Source organism: Quercus robur, chromosome 11, assembly GCF_932294415.1.
Source record: "Quercus robur chromosome 11, dhQueRobu3.1, whole genome shotgun sequence".
NCBI classification, from domain to species: Eukaryota; Viridiplantae; Streptophyta; class Magnoliopsida; order Fagales; family Fagaceae; genus Quercus; species Quercus robur.
In genome coordinates, this window is record NC_065544.1 from 55490810 (window position 1) to 55510337 (window position 19528).

The 19528-nt window shown below is 35.5% G+C and overlaps 2 protein-coding genes and 1 pseudogene across 2 annotated transcripts in view; all 3 read right to left on the reverse strand.

The window, feature by feature from the left end:
* Positions 1-3850: 3850 nt before the first annotated feature.
* Positions 3851-19528, reverse strand: part of LOC126705563 (pentatricopeptide repeat-containing protein At2g17210-like) — a 71150-nt gene continuing 55472 nt past the window's right edge. The window contains exon 2 of the mRNA XM_050404617.1: positions 3851-4055. The gene's annotated coding sequence lies outside the window, so the exon portion shown is untranslated. The remainder of the gene's footprint in view (positions 4056-19528) is intronic.
* LOC126705562 (pentatricopeptide repeat-containing protein At2g17210-like) lies at positions 4073-6438 on the reverse strand. Its single transcript, XM_050404616.1, has one exon. It carries the CDS (start codon positions 6394-6396, stop codon positions 4177-4179), a length of 2220 nt encoding a protein of 739 aa, XP_050260573.1. The 5' UTR covers positions 6397-6438; the 3' UTR covers positions 4073-4176.
* On the reverse strand, positions 6990-13475 carry LOC126705567 (probable galacturonosyltransferase 3; annotated as a pseudogene).

Here is a 19528-nt window from a genome sequence, read left to right on the forward strand (position 1 = left end):
TTCTTTTGTGTACTTGGTTTCCCCATAGGCTTGGGTCCGAGGACCATACAAGGCCTTGGTTCTGTCCAAAACTTGTAAGATATCTTTTTTGTACTTGGTTTCTCCATAGGCTTGGGTCCAAGGATCATACAAGGCCTTGGTTCTGTCCAAAACTTGTAAGATATCTTTTTTGTACTTGGTTTCTCCATAGGCTTGGGTCCGAGGACCATACAAGGCCTTGGTTCTGTCCAAAAACTTGTAAGATATCTTTTTTGTACTTGGTTTCCCCATAGGCTTGAGTCCGAGGACCATGCAAGGCCTTGGTTCTGTCCAAAAACTTGTAAGATATCTTTTTTGTACTTGGTTTCCCCATAGGCTTGAGTCCGAGGACCATGCAAGGCCTTGGTTCTGTCCAAAACTTGTGGTTTTTCTTTTGTGTACTTGGTTTCCCCATAGGCTTGAGTCCGAGGACCATGCAAGGCCTTGGTTCTGTCCAAAACTTGTAAGATATCTTTTTTGTACTTGGTTTCCCCATAGGCTTGGGTCCGGGGACCATACAAGGCCTTGGTTCTGTCCAAAAACTTGTAAGATATCTTTTTTGTACTTGGTTTCCCCATAGGCTTGAGTCCGAGGACCATGCAAAGCCTTGGTTCTGTCCAAAACTTGTAAGATATCTTTTTTGTACTTGGTTTCCCCATAGGCTTGGGTCCGAGGACCATACAAGGCCTTGGTTCTGTCCAAAACTTGTGGTTTTTCTTTTGTGTACTTGGTTTCCCCATAGGCTTGAGTCCGAGGACCATGCAAGGCCTTGGTTCTGTCCAAAACTTATGATTTTTCTTTTGTGTACTTGGTTTCCCCATAGGCTTGAGTCCGAGGACCATGCAAGGCCTTGGTTCTGTCCAAAACTTATGTTTTTTCTTTTGTGTACTTGGTTTCCCCATAGGCTTGAGTCCGAGGACCATGCAAGGCCTTGGTTCTGTCCAAAACTTTTTGGGTACTTATTTGCTTTTTTCGCAGGTCAGCCCCTTGGCTATGATTGGGAGAGCTGACTTGAGGTCGGTAGCCCCTAGAGCTGCCCGTGCCGTTGGCACTACAGGATGTAAGCCCTGGCACCAGTTTATATCGAAGCGACAACTGCAGGTCACCGGAGATGGGAAAAACTCGCGAATCTCTGCTTGCTAGAGAGTTGACTCATGCGCCACCCGTGCCAACACGCAAGCCTCCCCACAGACGGCGCCAATTGTAAGGACACGATTCTCAAACGGCCCAACAATGACGTTGGGCTCGCACGTGGAGGATCCCTCACAATAAGATTTGTAGAGAGTGGGCTTGAAAGGCCAGCGTTTGGGCACAGGGCGTTGGTCCAAACCGGACTTTAGGGAACTCAGATAAGAAAAGGCTTCAGCCTGGATATCCAAGCCCTACCGCTTTGTAACTTGAGGGATTGGACTCCTCGGATCATGTCCGAGGAGCACTAATGTCTTTCTCCGGTTACCCGGCGGTGGGTTTTCCGTGGTGGTGTACGTATATTGTCCGGGCATTCTCATCCCTGGAGTTTTTCCCAGGAAGTGAGATGGGGGTCCCTTTCTGATTAGTTTACCTTTTCTTTTATACTAGCTTACGTTCGATGTCCCTCGTCCACGTGTAGGGTCAATTTTTCCAGGACTGATATTTGTCCCGTCAGTCTAATCCCGCAATTGTTGGGGATGGTTGATAAAGCTGAAGAATACTGCTATGTTAGGTGCAGAGTCTTATCTAGGAAGGGTAATAAGGGTAACTTTCCCAAGATATTTTAGATCTCCTCGTGGATTTTTCTTATAGCTCTCTTTTACCCCTCTTCTTAAGGAAGCTTTGGGTCTGCCGAGGACTAAACTGTCCTCGGCTGCATCTCTGGGCCACCTTCAGCCTTATATTTTCGAGCTTGGGCCATAATCTTTTTCGGCTTGGGCCTGTGGACTTCCCATGAGCAAGCGGGTCTGGCCCATAAATTACCGGGCCCCACAGTAATAATACAAGTTAATGAAATAAATATTAAAAAATGCATAATGAAATGACCTAGGTACTAAATAAATTATTTGAATTTAGATAGGTGATAGAATAATGCTTCCTAGATAGATTAGTATTGTTATTTATTTGTATTCAAATAAATTCCTATGTATTAGGATAGAGAAGTGATATATCCACAATATTTTTACAACAAATCCTAAATGACAAGTTGTTACTAGTTGTTATTGTTGGGATAAAAAAGTAATCTTAGTATTAGGTTCAACTTTATACCAATAACAACTAACCATCTATAATTTGTTGTGAAAATGTTGTAAACTTAGTGCCTCTCTTTAGGATAGGGGAGGTTCCTATGTTTTAGGATTTGTTGATGAGGCTATCTAATTTTTGGCTATTTATGTATGTTAAATTCATTAATGAGAATTAAGTAAAAAATTAACCAAAAATGTCTATTTCCTCTCTCAAATTTAGGATATTAGTCATCTCGAATTGATTAACTATCTTTTTCATTTAGTAAATTATCCTAGTTTACAACAAGTGGTATCAGAGCCAACCGATCCAACTAGTTTTTTTTAAAAAAAAAAAACTCTTTGCTGCCTTTCTCATTCAAGCAAACCACAAAAAAAATCCATCCTCCAAATCAACCTCTAGCCACCACTCATAATCCCAAAAGGAAAAAAAAAATAATAATCATAATAAATTGCCTCAACATGCTTGACCCATATCCATTAGCACAATCAGCCAGCACTTATGAACAAGCCTTCAAAGATTTAAGGCATGCCTTTCAAAACTTGTGTGTAGCTGTAGATCAATTGGGCAACCAAATTGAATCATTGCAATCTGTCAAAAGAACAACCAAAGACTTTGAAGGCAGTGCTTTCCACATTCAAGCCAATACTATGGAGTCATCAAAATTTTCAATCGAAGTACCGATGCCAGCAACAAGTGTGGCTTTGGCCTTAGTTCAACATGAACCTACTAAGGAGCCCGAACAAGAGAAGCTTCTGCAAGAAAGTGATTCATTAGATGGTGCACATACTAAAAAGTTTGAGTTTGATGATTGTTTTTATGATCAACCCTCCATGGTGCATGACCGACGAGAGCTTATTGGAGTTAGAAAGATTGAGACTATGATGCTTCCTATGACTCAAGAAAAGACAACCTTGATTGCACCAATGAGTATGCACATCGATTTTGTAATTCCTGATAAATTTTATATTGAGGAATTTAGGAATTTTCTATCCTTGGTGCTCCAAGAGGCAATTCAAGAATTGCAGGACATGCCTAACACCAAAATTCTCACCCTTCATCACTTCAAAATCTGAGGTCGAATATTCTCCAATCGATGTTTGCAAGATTCAATTTCTATGTCCTTGAATCTTGAGGACAAGATTCATCTTGAAGGGGATGACCTGGGTACTAAATAAATTATTTGAATTTAGATAGGTGATAGAATAAGACTTCTTAGATAGATTAGTATTGTTATTTATTTGTATTGAAATAAATTCCTATGTTTTAGGATATGATGAGTTCCTATGTTTTAGGATTTGTCGATAAGGCTATCTCATCTTTGGCTATTTATGTATATTGAATTCATTAATGAGAATTAAGCAAAACATTAACTAAAAATATCTACTTCTTCTCCCAAGTTCAGAAGATTGGTCATCTTGAATTGACTATCTTTTTCATGCAAGTTTAGCCGATCAAAATCATTAGATTAGGGTTTTTTTATTTATTTTATTTTTTAATGTCAAGATAAAGCTCTTGCCAAAGGGGGAGTATGTTATGAACAGAATTAATAACTTTAACTTTCAATTTTTTTATAAATATAGCTGCCTATTTTTTAAGACAAATAAATCATTGAAAATAAGCCAAATCAAACAAATATTTTAGTCATTTTAGGCGTTCTTCAAATTCAATTCCAGATTGCCACAAAATGAGTACAATCTCTTCGATAATTTGGTGTGCAACTATGCAGTCCGTTGTCTTCTTTTTCCCTTGTTGATGGTTATGCCTATAAACAACTGAACCCTTTCCCATAAAATTGAGCATTGAATGGGGATTTTATCAACCTTTAGTCCTTAGATGAAACTCTCACATGCTTGGTACCACATGCTTGGTAACAACCTTCTTAGCGTTCTTAATGGGAGAGAATCTATGCCGTTGGAAACATAAGATTGACAATTTTGTATTTCAGCATTCAATGACTGCTAAACTCTCATCAATCTTCATACAACCATGCAGTTGATCAACTATACTATGTATCTCACCAACTTGTGGGGTGGACTTGTCCCCAGCTAAAAATTTACATGCCCTGTTTTTTACATGCACCAAGCTGTACCCAGCAACAACCCTTACACCTCTCTCCTTCACCAACCTTCTCATCCTCGCAGCATCAACAAATGATCCACCCGATGCATACATGCTTGATGCAAGCAAATAACCTGATGAATTTAAAGGCTCCAACTCAAGAACACGAGAGATGGCTCCTGCACCAAGCTTGCTGTTCCCATGGCTTTTACAAGCACTCAAAAGTGCTCCCCAAATACTTGCACCAGCCTCAAAACCTTCAGGCATCTTCTTGATTAAATCAATTGCACTATCAAGTTGTCCTGCTCGACCCAACATGTCAACCATGCATGAGTAATGCTCCAATCCAGGCTCAACCCTGTGATCTTTAATCATTAAATTGAAAAAACCAAGCCCCTCTTCAATTAACCCACCATGACTACAAGCAGATAACACTGAAAGAGCTGTTACAGCATTTGGCTCCACTCCATGTTTTTTCATTTCAGCAATCAAAGTTAAGGCTTCATGTGCAAAGCCATTCATGCCATACGCTGCAATCATGGCACTCCATGAAAAAACATTCTTATCAGAAATCTGTTCAAAGGCTTTCCTTGAGTCTTCTATTGCCCCACACTTTGAGTACATCTCAACAATTGCAGTTGCAACTGCTACTTCTGCTTCCAAGCCTCTGTAAATTGAAATTCCATGAGCCCACATTGACCTTCTCAGTTCAGCTGAAGCTGAACAAGCCTCAAGAAGATTGATAATGGTAACCACATTGAGCTTCTCTTGTGCATAGATCATCTCTTGGAAAACAGCTATTGCCTCATCTGGCTTGCCACAATAGGTGAACCCCGCAATCATTGTGCTCCAAGAAACAACATCTCTTCTCTCCATCCCATTAAAAAGTTCCCATGCCAGCTCAATAAGATTGCATTTTCCATAAGCATCAATTAGAGAATTTAGCACCAATTCATTTGATTCATATCCCCACCGGATTATTACACAGTGGACTGACTTGCAGTGATATGGCTGCACAAAGAACTTGCATGTCTGAAGAATATTGACTAGACTCACCTCATCTGCCTCAGTTCCTTCCTTCACCATCGAATAAAACAATGACAAAGCTTCCAAATGCTTCTTATTTAGGACAAATCCAGATAATATAGAATTCCATGTGACATTGTTCCTTTGAGACATCTCATTGAAGGCTTTAAAGGCAGATTCGGCATCATAGCACTTAGAATACATATCAATTAAAGAATTCCCAATATACACTTCAAAAACGAAACCTCTACTGATCACTAACCCGTGAACCATTCTTCCCATACTCAAGTCCCCTAAACTAGCACATGCTTTAAGGAGACTCACCATAGTTACACCATCTGGCTCAATGCCAACCTCAAAAACCATCTCTCTGTACACCTGCAAACCAACCTGAGCTTCCTCATTTTGCACATAACCACTAATTATCACACTCCAAGAGATAACATCTTTTTCACACATTTCATCAAACATTTTCTGTGCATTCACCATGTCATAATCAGCATACAAACTCAGCAAAGAGTTCTGAACTGAAGGAATGGCCAAAAACCCACTTCGAAAAATGTAACCGTGTACTTGCAGTCCTTCAAGTTTAGCTCTAAGACTATGACATGCCTGTATTACAAGCACCAAGGTGGAAGTGTTTGGCTCAAACCCATCAACCCTTGCACTCATAAACCATAGCAACCCTTCTTGTAAATCTCCTTTCTGAAGATACCCATGTATCATTATATTCCAAGAAACTGAATCCTTGTTCATGCAGTTAAAAATAGCTAATGCAGAAGCCAAGTCTCCACATTTCATGTAGAAGTCCATGGTGGAGTTACCAATTGAAGTGAACAATTCAAACCCCTGTTTAACCAAGCTTCCGTGTATAGACCTTCCATGTCTAAAGGAGAGGTTTGAACATGCTTTGAGAATGGGAGGGAAAGCTGATGGGTCTGTTAGTTGAATTCCAGCTTTTTTCATTTGGTTATAGTGGGAAAACACTTCTTCCCATTTCCCATTAGATGATGATTCCCTGATTCTTAATATCCAATTAGGGAGCTTTGAAAATAATTGAGTTGTTGGGAAGCGCATTGCAAAGAATCAAATGCAAGCACTTGTTTGAAAATGAGGTTTTCAGAGTACATGAGGAGGTAGTTTTACATTTTAAACATCACATTCAATGCTTCATATGCATAGGAGTTATCACTCCCATAAGCTTGGAATGGATTTTAATATTATACATACTGAAGCACATAGTTGGCAGTGTATAGGTAATTAAGGTATGCCATTTTATGGACCCCACAAAAATGATTCGAAAATCAGAAACTCGCTTGGATCAATTTATTTTAAGATTGACCTTTTTATAAGATGGCCGGGTTAACTACACTGACTTTACTTCTTTTAAGGCACAGTCATGCACGTTTATCTTTGAACCCAATTAATGGTAAGGACAACTTTTTCACAATTCCTAACATGGCCAATTGTGATTGAAAAAAATAACTTTCACTTAGGTCCACTATTAACATTCCTTATATTATACACCAATTACAATAGGATCATGTCAAGAGTTCTAAAAAATATAATGTCTTTTTTTTTTTTGGAAGTTGTGTCCTTGAACTTATCATTCGAACACAGCGTAAATGAAAGATCATAAAACAAAAGGCTAGCATTGGCAAATTCTACAAGGGCAACGAGGCATTTCGAAATTCTATTCTTTGAAATTCAAACATTACACGTGTGTGGGGGTGAGTGAGAGAGAGGGACAAAAACTAGTTATTGGCGGATGTTGCAAAATTGAAGATAATGGTTGTCAAACATAACATATCTAGACCAGTAAGAATTATACTTTGAAACGGCCAAATCCAGCCATGGCTTGTAGTTTCCATTGTAATGGATGACAGCGGCATTCTCTATCTCTGATTGATTAAGGGCTGGGTCATAGCCAAGTCCCAAGACATGCCAACCCCGATCCAGTGGATACGTCAAGTTATAGAAAGTGATCAGTCCCGGTAGCAATGAGCCAAGTTTCCAACGGGTCCTATCCTCATTCTGCAAAACAGTTTCACATCAGTTGCAAGCCCGAGTAGCAAGACTACATCTAAATCTAGCATGGATGAAATGGCATCAATGTTTGTTGGGCAAACTAGGAATAGGATAAATATCAAAATCTTCATTATAACATTTTCTGAAACAAGTGGTATGGACCAAAAGCTATAAATAATCCTTTATAAGAACAGCCAAATGAAAATTGCAATCACTATCATCAGATTAAAATAATATTAAATAGTAGCATCCTCCATGAAGCAAATAGTGGAGTCATGGGGTTCACAATTTCAAAGAAAAGAATATTAAAACTAGAGAGGATGGGATTCAAAAGCCTTCAAAAGTTCCTTGGAACACACACAACCAATTGATTTAACAACACAGCGGATACAAGATGTTTAAAGCTCAAACATGCCCCTCTACAACCATCTTGACGATCCACAATCTAGTGATTACTCCCATACTGATATGGCACAAACACATATAATACTATCATCCAATGAGACTACATACATGAAGTAAATAACATCTTCATTCAGCCCATCACATCCTACACCTAAAGACCTATGTCATTTCTCTAAAAACTAAAAAGTAATAACTACTAGGCGTTTTGCTGAAAGGTACCACTGGATACCAAAATGATTGCACACTTATGGTCACCATCACCATATATTTGTACACATGACTTGCATAAATGTACTATCATAAAAGAAACGCATAAACAATTTATACAAAGTTAATAGATAATAAGAACTTGAAAAGGGGTGGGGGAGTCTGCATTGGGAATGAAGAAAGAAGACAAATGAAGCCTTACCATATCTTGCCAGCGATGATATATTCCAGTTATATTTCGCTTTTTCCACTCCTTCAAGTCAAAAATATTCATGCCAAATGCCCAACCACAAGCATTTGGATCAAAATTCTCAGAGATCTTTGGATTAGAGAAGTTGAGATACTTATCAAACCTATGGAAGCTTTCCTTGCATGTCTCCACTGCAACATTTACCATCCCTTGCAGATCAACAGACCAAAGAGGCGTGATATCCTTTTGAACTACAATATCATCATCCAAAAATAGGATCTTGTCCAGCTTTGGGTAAACTTCAGGAAGGTAGAACCTTAGGTGATTCAACATGGACAAATATTTTGGGTTCCTGTATTTAAGATTGTCTTCCCCAGCAGACACAGTAGTAGGATGGTTTACTTTAAAATAATATTCTTTAGTTCTAGCAGACTCAAGTTGGCATAGAACAGAACAGTATGAGGAATTCAGCCACTTGAAATCATCAATGTTCTCAACTTGGATTGTTGCCTTCATAGGAGGGTTGACAAGAAACCACATTCTCATTGCAGCAAAATTCAGTTTATCCATGACTACATGAAAAACATGTTTTTCAGGTTCCTTTGCATGCAGCACAGTAGAATTGACAACCACAGATGTTGCTAGTACATTATCAGAAAAGATGGCAAACTGATAGAGAGAAGGATCTTCAAGCTTTTCTTTGTCAAGATCCTGTTTACTATAAAAACCCTGCATATAATAATCTGCTGCAAGCTGCAGAGGAAGGCATTGCAATCGTTTAGGGATTGTTTTCGCAGCTAGCTGAATCAAGAAAGCAGTCTTATTCTTCATTGCAGTTACTTTATCTTCAGTTGACTGAACCATGGCTCTAAACGTCCTTGCAACTATGTCGCAATCATATAATTTTTCTTTTGCTCTAGAGAGTGTGACCCATTGCTTTTGCTTGATCAAGGGCACTGGAATTGGAATAGTGAAAAAAACTGCATGAAAACCAAGAGAGAGCAAGCATGCCTGGTAACCAGGACAGAGGACAAAGAGCAGCAATACCTTGGGTGAAGCTCAGCATCAGAATGTGCTCCTCCAATAGCACTTTGACTTGCGTTGGAGTGTGCCATAAGAGCGCTGTAAAGCTCACTTTCATTCTTAGACTTGGCAATATGCTTTGGCCATTATCATCTTGTCCTGCATAAGTTTGAGGATGGAATCTAAATGTGGATGAACAAAATCTCGCCTCCATATATTGTACTTTCTCTTGACAGTGGTGTCAAGGCTTTTAGATCTTTCAATTGCTGCTTGTGCCATCTGGTTTTCAGTTTCTTTATCTTGTTGAATTAGTTGTGCGGTTCGGAGATCCCTCCTTTCCTTCCGTGCTATCTAAAGGCTAGGAACTGTTACAAATTGAAATCACTTGCACAAAACATATCTATGGAACACTAGTAGAAGCATTTGATAGTTCACCTGCCGCATGTGCTTCACTGGGCTCATTGATGAGTTGTAAAGATATGGGATTCTACCATCTTGATGCCCATCGCTATAATGCTCAGCATTCTCTCCAGATCTTATCCCAGATTGAAATGAATCAACCACTGTCTGAAAGGAATAGACAAGAAAATGGCGTGTCAGTGTCTATAACTAGGAGATAATAATTCAATTAGTGATGTCAGCCACTTAAACTAAACAAATGGAATTATTAAGGCAAGGAAAAAAATTGATTGAAGATGAAGTTCTATATATAATCTATATGGTTCTCATAATTATTCAAACTATCTCAGCTTTGGTATGATTAAGTACTTCCACGTACATTATTGCTATCTGAAAAGAATCAATGTTAAAATCAAATTGGAGTACCTCAGAACTTGTTGACTGGTCATGGTGAACATCCATAGGGTTTTCCCATACCCAGGAAGCAGATAGGTCCCTCATTTTCACCCTACTAATTCGAATAGCACCAGAAGTATCACTGTATGTCACAATGATGTCAATATCCTGTATGAAATGTATAAAAATAAGCAGCACTGCTATCTACTGAGAGAGGGGAAAAAACTCTATGAATTACCTGTTCATCTGGATAATTGCTGACTCCAGTAGCAGAAGCAGTATCTTGCACCTGCTTGGCAAAGATTTGCCCATTCAGTCAACAGATGTAAAAAAAAATTAAAATGTAAAAAGTTTTTTACAGAGGTAATTATTCTAAAATCATAAAAGAGGATGAAGGTCCGTGGGTGTCAAAAAATCTGTAGGGCTGTTGCAATTTAACAACACAAGTGGGTAGCCACATGAATACTTTTCAGCCATACTACACAGTCATATGTTCAGCCACATCATAGACATCATGTTATCTTCCCCTACCTTTAAACAAATCCCTTAAACCAATTCCTTCTCCAAACAGTTGCTGACAGTTGAAAAGAATTATAATTTTACTACTATTTTTGAGATCTCTTTCCTACAACTACTAAATGCTTAGGGTCTGTTTGGTTGTCCACTGGATTTAAATGGCTCCATTCATATCTGGTAAACGCTCGAACAAACAAATGCAACAACTTAAATGAGGTAACTCAGGAATCGCAACTATCGCTATAAATGGCTTGAAGTGAGGTCATGCGTTTGTGTAAGGTGTTATAAAATTATGGATGGTATCATTTGAAACTCATGGGACAACCAAATAAGCCCTTATTATATATAAAAAACGCCATTATGTTTCAGCATGGAATCATATTATAATTCAAGATATACAAGTTGAATTCTCATCTCATCTGGAACTAAGACAAACGTTCTCTAAGAAATTCTCAAACCAACAAATGCAACAACATAAGTGAGGTAACTCAAGCATAACAAGTATCACTATAAATGGTTTGAAGTGTAGTCATGGGTTCATCTTAAGATGTTGTTAGGAGCTAAAAGGAAGCAGAATCAGCCAACAAAGCTAAATTGCTGATTGGGAAACAGTGTGCCCTAATCGGAAGTTCAGTCATGTGATTGGGAGTCTAATTTGGTTCTTGGCATTCCTGAAGTGCCAATCCATGATGGTGCATCCAATGACTACCAAATTTTGTGGGGATCTCTAGTAACTAACCATCCATGTGGGGAAGGCTTTACTGACCAGGCATGAATTTTTGTAACTGTAACACATGCTTGGATTGATAAAAGCACATCTTGTAGTTAGCTAAAGAGTCAGTTACATTCAGCACTTGCTTAATTAGTTGAATAGAATTAGTTATGCTAGGCACATCTATCACATGCTAATATTCCAGAACCTTTTGCACATGTGTTATTAGCTAACCAATGAGAATTAAACATACCAATGTATAGAAGACTTTCGTAATGTAATGAAGGACATAATCAACAAGCTGATGCCTTTTCTGCTCCTTTCTCTGTAAAAGTTTCTCTCACTCTCTTATTCTCTCTTTTATCATGGATGAGGTAGCACTCCCTTGAAGCAGTCACTTATTCCTGAATTTTTTCCACTCTCTCATCATTCGTTAAGTCCATTTCCAAACCCCAACTCCCATACAACACTAGCACTACCCGGAACCCTAAGTAACCCTAATGACCAACACAAACGTTCAAACCCTCAAACACCCACTCAACACACCAGGAACCCTAACCTAGCCAATATCCTATTATTAAAAATTATGGATGGTGTCATTTGAAAATGGGACAACAAAACAAGCCCTTAATATTTAGAAATATACCCAATTGTTGCAACATGAAATATTGTTACAATCTCAGATATGCACGTTGAATTCTCTTCTCATCTAGAACTAAGAAAAATGTTTTCTAAGAAATTCCAATAACTATAGCTCCTTCAACCGCTTTCATACTAACTTATGTTACTAAAATTACAGATGGGGAAGTTAAGGTTTGAGGTTTCACCTACAGAACAACCCACCCCAATACCTCCCCATCTTTGGTTTACTTGTTTTCTAGAGTTTCCAAGCCCCATCCTCTAGAAAATTTACAAGCACATCTTATATTTAGAAGGCTAACAAGTGTTGATAGAATACACTATATAGTCAATAATACAATAATGTACAATTTATGGGAATGAGGTTATAAGAAACCTTGCCCAAATGGCATCACTAACAAGTGTGTATAAATTACACTAGTGTGCATTTCGCAAACGCAGAAAAATGCAAGTTTTTTGGGCTTTTTGAGCTTATTTTGGCAGGCCCACACCAAAAAGAAACTCCATTTTCCCTGTCCTTTTCTATAGTACTTTCAACAAATACGCAAACAGCAAAGCTCATCCAAACACACTCTAAATAGTTAATGATACAATGATGTATGCAATATTGACAATGAAGCTAAAAGCTTTTAATGCCAAGATATGAAACACCATAGTTTAACTCTATAGCAATCCATAAATCATAGAAGTAAGAACCAAGAAGAATTGAGATTGAAACCTTGCCCGCAAGGCATCGTTCGCAGTAATACAACGGCCGAAACTCATTGAATTCTCTTCGACTGAAACGAATAACAAAAATTCAAATTATATAAACCAAGAACACCACCAATCACATAAAGAAACTAACTAAATCAATTTTTTTTATATTAAAAAAAAAAAACACCCAAACAAATAAAAAGAAAGTTAATTTATAGTGTGCCACTTACAATGGTGAAGGGTTTGATACATTTGCTTTTACAAAAGCCAAATTGCACAGCATCTGCAACAATAATAGAGAGTTTAACAACTAATCAATCCACTAATGGTTAATGGGTATGATCAAAATTTTGATTTTGAAGTTAAAGCCAGTGATATTGATCCAAATTATGCATAATCAATGGCGTGAAAACCCCAGAAAAAGAAAAAAGAAAATGCAAACGAATTCACAGTGTGAACAAGGAGATCTAACAAAGTGGTGGTAGAGTAGAAATTTCAATTCAATACAGTGTTGAAATCGTAGAACAAGTGGAAAAACCGAAGTGAAATGAAGGGTAAAAATGAAATCTTGAAAATGGGAAAAAGAAGAAAAGATTAGAAAGATGATTGATTTACCAGTGAGATGAAGATGAGTATTTGAAGAGAATGAAAGCTTGGGAATGGTTTTTCACCAGCTTCCATTATATACACAGAGAGAGAGAGCCTGTGTTTATGTATGAGTTGGGTTTGGCTTTTTGGCTTCTGGTATGAGTTAGGTTTGGCTTTTTGGCTTCTGGTTCTTCTTCTTCTTCTTCGTGTTGGTCTTTCTTCTTGTTCGCGTTTCAGAGCGCGTTGGTTGATTAAGGAGGTGTGGGTGTTGCTAAAGTGCGCGGTACGAGCGCATTTAGTTAGTAAAAACACACAAAATTACACAATATTTGGAGGGTACCATATATGCCTATTCTTTTTTTTTTTTTAGAAACATATGCCTATTCTTCTTCTTCTTCTTCTTCTTGATTAGTTTCTAATTGCACTAAACTCATCATAATGGTAACATTAGACTTATCATAATGGTGACACATGTCAAATGCATGGGTTTGATGTAACTGGTCACCGGACATTATACTGGAACCAAGCCAAATTCCATTATGAATTTAATTGGTTAGATCTGTTGTTATATTTAATAAGTAGGGGAACACATTTATTTATTAATTATTCTACTTTAGAAGTATTCTATAATTACCAAAACACTTGGTGTACAATTTGCCAATTAAATTTTTCATTCAGTACTTTCGTTCACTGAATGGGTGAATAGCCTAATAAGTGATCATTTTAGGATACATGTTATGGTCATGTCGCTTTATAGAGCATTGGATGGGAGAATAGCCGATAAATTATTAGTTTAGGACACGTGTCATGCCCATATTGCTTTACAAAGCATTAGAATCAAGCAAAACTCTTTAGTCTATTACTATCCTTTGTGCAAATAGAAAAAAGTATCCAATATTTCAAATGCTTGCAACATCACACTAATTATGTTTATTAGGAAAAATCTAACTCAAAGTATTTTGCTCACTTTACCACTTGATGATGCGAACCTCAATCGACACGCTTTGAAACCCAACAAAAATATTGGAATATTTGTCCAAGAAAACTAAAATTCAGATTTTTGATAGAAACCTTGACCCAATGTTTATAATCGAAACACGAATCAAAAGTATAAGTGTAACACCTTGACCCAATGATTATAATTGAATCACAAACCAAAGGTATTAAGTTTGAACGCCACAAGGAAGAATCTTTGATAAGTTCACAGTTCTTGAAGAACCAAAAAAAGAGCAAAGCCTCACCTTTTTTTCTGATTTTTATTCAATAATTCTCTTCTATTACAGTGAGTGCATGCTATTTATAAGACATGACTGAAAATAGAAAATCTAAAAACGTACTAAATAATAAAACCCTAAATAAAAGTTGATTTGGTCTGAAATTAGTAAATCCAAAATAGGAAAATAGCTAAAAAACGTTCTAAATAATAAAAGCCTAAAATTAAGGTAGATCTGGTCCGAAATTAGAAGCTCTAAAATAGAAAAAATATCTATTGACTGATATGGAGCTGGAAAATCAATCTGCCATTAATCCACGCCATAAATCAAGCCCAATTAAGTCAAATCAGCCCTCAATAGCTTGAATTAAATTTATTACGCCTTCATCTTTCTTTTCTTTGGGCCCAGCTTAGAATGTCCTGCGTTTGAATTAGCCTAAATATCTTGAATCAACCCATTAAGTGTTTTTTTTGATCTTCTTGGATCTTGCTTTAGTAATAGGCCCAATTGGAACATGCAATGGATCCTTGAATGCTTGTTGATTCTCATCACTTGAGTTAACAAAAACTCACAAATTCACAATGCAACTTGAATATAGAATCCATGTTTAAGTGAAGGGATGTATCGGTACATTGAATATATAAAATAATTTTTCATTTAGGCCTACATGTAGGACTTATTCTTATATGAGATGAAAGTATAGTAATACACCAAATTACAAACTTAAGTGATGTTTAATGGTATGGATAATACAAATTAAACTATACATGCTAATGTGTCAATGTTTTGAAGCCAACATAAAGAAAAAAGGGAAAAATATACAGTTTAAATCTTAGGGACTAACAAATTCATCAATAGGAGTATAATTTTAGAAGTAATGAATTAAATTAAATATTTCAAAAAGCAACCAATTAAATCTTAGCTCATTTAAGTATAACCACATTGTGTTTGGAGTTTAATTAAAATTGACTATGGATTTTATTTTTTATCTTTTCAAATTTCAAGATTTTAATTTGTTATTTTTAAAATTATAGAGTTTAAATTGTAATTTTGCTATAAAATGGAAATAAATTTATGTATAATTTATTAAAGTGACATTATTTATGTTGACTGACATGTCAATTTGTAAAAATTTTGTAGTAAAATTTGATTATAAATTAGTATTATTCATGAATAACTTCATCAAGAGGTGACATAATGCACAAATTATTTAAGGCGAAATATTTAATTATGATAGTGTTAGCACGGGCACCATTATTGCTGAGCTTACCGTCACCTTTGAAAGTAGAGGGACCAAAAGATTAGGTTAGCAAGCACCCATTAAGGAGTAATGATATATTTTTGACACCCAAATATTACATTTGCATCTCTGTATATATGCTAGGATTGAACTTTAATTCACAATTGTTTGAGGTGTGTTACTGACTTACTGTTAGATCCATATGATTTCTTTCCCATACAATGCCTCTCCCAGAAACATTTATGTACACATGGAGTCTATCCAAAAAAGAATACAAGGCAGAGGAGGGAGGTATATCTTTTGTTTCTTGTGAAAAAGTAGGGAGGTATATCTTTTGTTTCTTGTGAAAAAGTTGTTGGTGGTTTGTTTGGTTATCCAATTGGTATTCTATCTATATTGAGACTGTCAAGTCACATAAGAATAGTTGAGAGGAGAAATATGAACTTAGAAATTTACAGTTGAGCTATAAAACTCTTTACAATTCATGTATATATTTAGTCATAAAGAATAATGAAATGCTTAATACTCTTTAGTCTTTGCTACCACCATATCATGAATCATGAATAAGTTTGATCTTTGTAAATCGGTATTAGGCTACACAAGTTCATCACATTGCTATTGTTTATATAAAAAACCAAAAAAAAGGTTCATCATATTGTACACTTTTAGGGTCATGTTTTCTGGGAGCAAATCAACTCCACATCACATCACATAAAACACTAATTGTAACATGAGATATTAAAACTTTGTAAAGGGAAAAAAATTTGATGTCATTATGTAGAGGGTCAAGGCATAGCCAATTATTTTATTTTTCCATGAAAATGATATGTGAACTAATCTTTTTATTTTATTTTTTTATTTTTTTTTTATTAATAAGTATTGGCAAGGCAAATGGGGAATGAAAGATTCAAAGTAATGACTTCTATTTCATAATACGTGATCTTCAATCAATTGTGCTATCTCTTGAGAGTGAAATTGCAAAAACTATTATGTATTTATCGTAATTATTGCAAAAACAACTATAGGTATATAGCCTATATATTCAAATAATATATTATAATTATTTTTAAAAAATTCCTGTAAATAAATGGTTTTTATGATCCAATCATAGGGAGGATAGAATAAAGTTTATTTGGCAATTTGTTTTTATGGATGCACTAAACTCTTCTTCTTCTTCTTCTTCTTCTTTTTTGTGTGTAACTGATATTTTTTAATGTGTGCCCAATTTGCAGTTTTTAAGAAAATTTTAGTGGTGGAGCTGAGTGTGGAAAAGGAATCAAATTCTCACATATTGTTGTTTGGATCAAGATGTCATCCTTGAAATAGTAGCGAGACCATTGGTTGAAAGCCTTATCCAAAGGGTTTGCAAAGTTGGTTTAGAATGATTCGTGATTCAAACTTTGTCAAGGTCCATAATGTAATGATATACAAATATCTAAGTGAGTATTCATCATTGAAAAAAAAATTCAATGTTTGAATACTTTGCTTTTAATGTAAACAATAGCGATTTGATAGTAAAATATTATAGCACACTTGCTGCACAATTGTTGATATTGAAGATGCCTATGATGGGCTAATACTTCCCAAATCTATATTTGGCAATGATATCCATGTCCCTTTGGGCTTTCCTTTGGGCATCCGCGACCCAATTGCTTTCTTTGGGCTTCCTCAACCCGTTTGCTAATTCCGCACTCCCATGAGCTTTTTAATAACTTCATTGGGTTTCCCTGACCCAATAACCTTATTCTTATCTTTGGGGTTCATGGGCCTGCCATAAACCCCTTACTCTCTTAGTTTGCATTGCCTTGGGCCTGCGGTGAGTCTTTCTCACTTTTCTACCTCATACACTGCCCATGGGATGTTATTTCTTTCTTTCCTGGCTTCTTTGAGCCCGCTTGCCTCTTCATGACCCATTTATTTATTTGTTGGGCCTGTAATCCATTATTCCTGCCGCTTGGGCCTAATGGGTTTTTTGCTATTTATTTTGTCAATTCTTTGTAGCCCTCATTATTGGGCTTTTCTATCTGCCTGGGCCTCTACAGATGGCCCTCAACAAGTAGAAATCATGATAGTACACTGCAGGGACGAACTCAGGATTTTAAGCTAGAGGGGGCCGGAGTATAAAGAAAAAAAATCCAAATAGACATTCATATATTATTAAAAAATTATAAATACACAAAATCGTTGTTTCTAAATATATTAAGATGAATTCATCTACCAACAAAGATAAAAACAAAAGCAAAATAATGTTTTTTTTAATATTAGGCTGGCTAGGATTTTTATTTTTATTTATTTTTTTAAGTTAGAGAATTTACAATGGTGATGCTAAAAATTTTAGCTTTTGCCTTTTAGTATCTCAAAAAACTAATTTATTTATTTTATTACCTCACTTTACAATACACCCAATATCAAATGTTCTATTTTTTTGTTACTTCATTTTAAAATAATATAAACAACTCATTAAAATAATAAGGAAGAGGGAGAATTTGAGTTTTTAATTGAAAGAAAATATATAATTTTAATAAAATATTGTATTTTATTTTTAACAACTTGCTACAGTCAACTAGTATTTATACCAGTTTAATGTTATTTGGTGTAAAATAGTTTTTTTTGCTAAAATACAATCATAATTGTGAATATTTTTATTGTTTTTGTTAAGTTTTTGGGTTGGAGAGTTGCTATTTGAGTTAGGCTAACTAGACTGATTGGTGAGAAGGGGCAAAAATACAAAAATGAAATAGAGAATTACTAAAAAAAAAAAAGTTGGCCCCAGGGAGGGTCGCTCGATCCCCTCCTATGTCCATCCTTGGTACACTGCCACAAGTTGTTTGTATACAATGTGAAGAGTCAAGAGTTGAGGAGCAATGTGGTTAAACTTAAAAGAACAAGGATCAATAGATGCATCATCTCTTCCTCATTTTTCCAAGTTCACTTTTATCAATAGACATGTTTGTTGGAACTAAAAATAATGTTATTAAGCTCTCTCTTAACAAGTTGTTTATATACAATGTGAAGAGCCAAGAGTTGAGGAGCAATGTGGTTAAACTTAAAAGAATAAGGATCAATCGATGCATCCTCTCTTCCTCATTTTTCCAAGTTCAATTTTATCAATAGACATGTTTGTCAAAACTAAAAATAATGCTATTAAACTCGCTCTTTGTTTTTTTATGACTCATTTGGATAGATGCGTTTAAGAGAAAATTTTGGATTTCAATTTGTAGTTTAAGTAACTTTTATAGAGTATGGAGGTTTTTTTTTAATTATTTTTTACAAATAATAAATCTAGTCGCAAACTCATGTGATGCGTGTGGAAAAATGTAATATAATTATTTTATATAAAAATATAATGTAAAAATGTAAATTAAATAGTGTGTGTGTTATTTAAAAATAATTTTTATTTTTATAAGTTTTATGTAGTAGAACATATAATGTATTTTGTATTCAATAACAAAATATAGTAAAAATGTTTGTGTGTGTCTATATATATGTATATATATAATGTAATTTAATAAATAGATTGAATTTACCTTTATATTATAATTAGAATATTTTTTTTCTATTTATTTATTATTTATTGGAAAAAATTTATGAGTATTTCAACCCCTCTTTTTTATCCAATGCTGAATCGATGACCTACGTATAAATTAAGAAAAATTCTTTGGATTTGAAAAAAAAAAGAAACAACGTTGCTGACAATTATTTGTTTGTTCAGAAGAGTCCTCCGAATATTCTGGTCTTGGATTAATGATCCGTTTTTATTTTATTTTTTTGAAAAATGTACATCACCATTCCATGGAACACATGTAAAATGTTACATTAATTTAAATATAAGTATAATGTCTATATTATTGTAACTTAAATTTTAAGGAATTCTTATGAATATTTATAAATTTTATTGCTTTTTTAGGACCCATATCTCTAAATTTTAATACCTATTTTGTTTGTACTTAAACAAA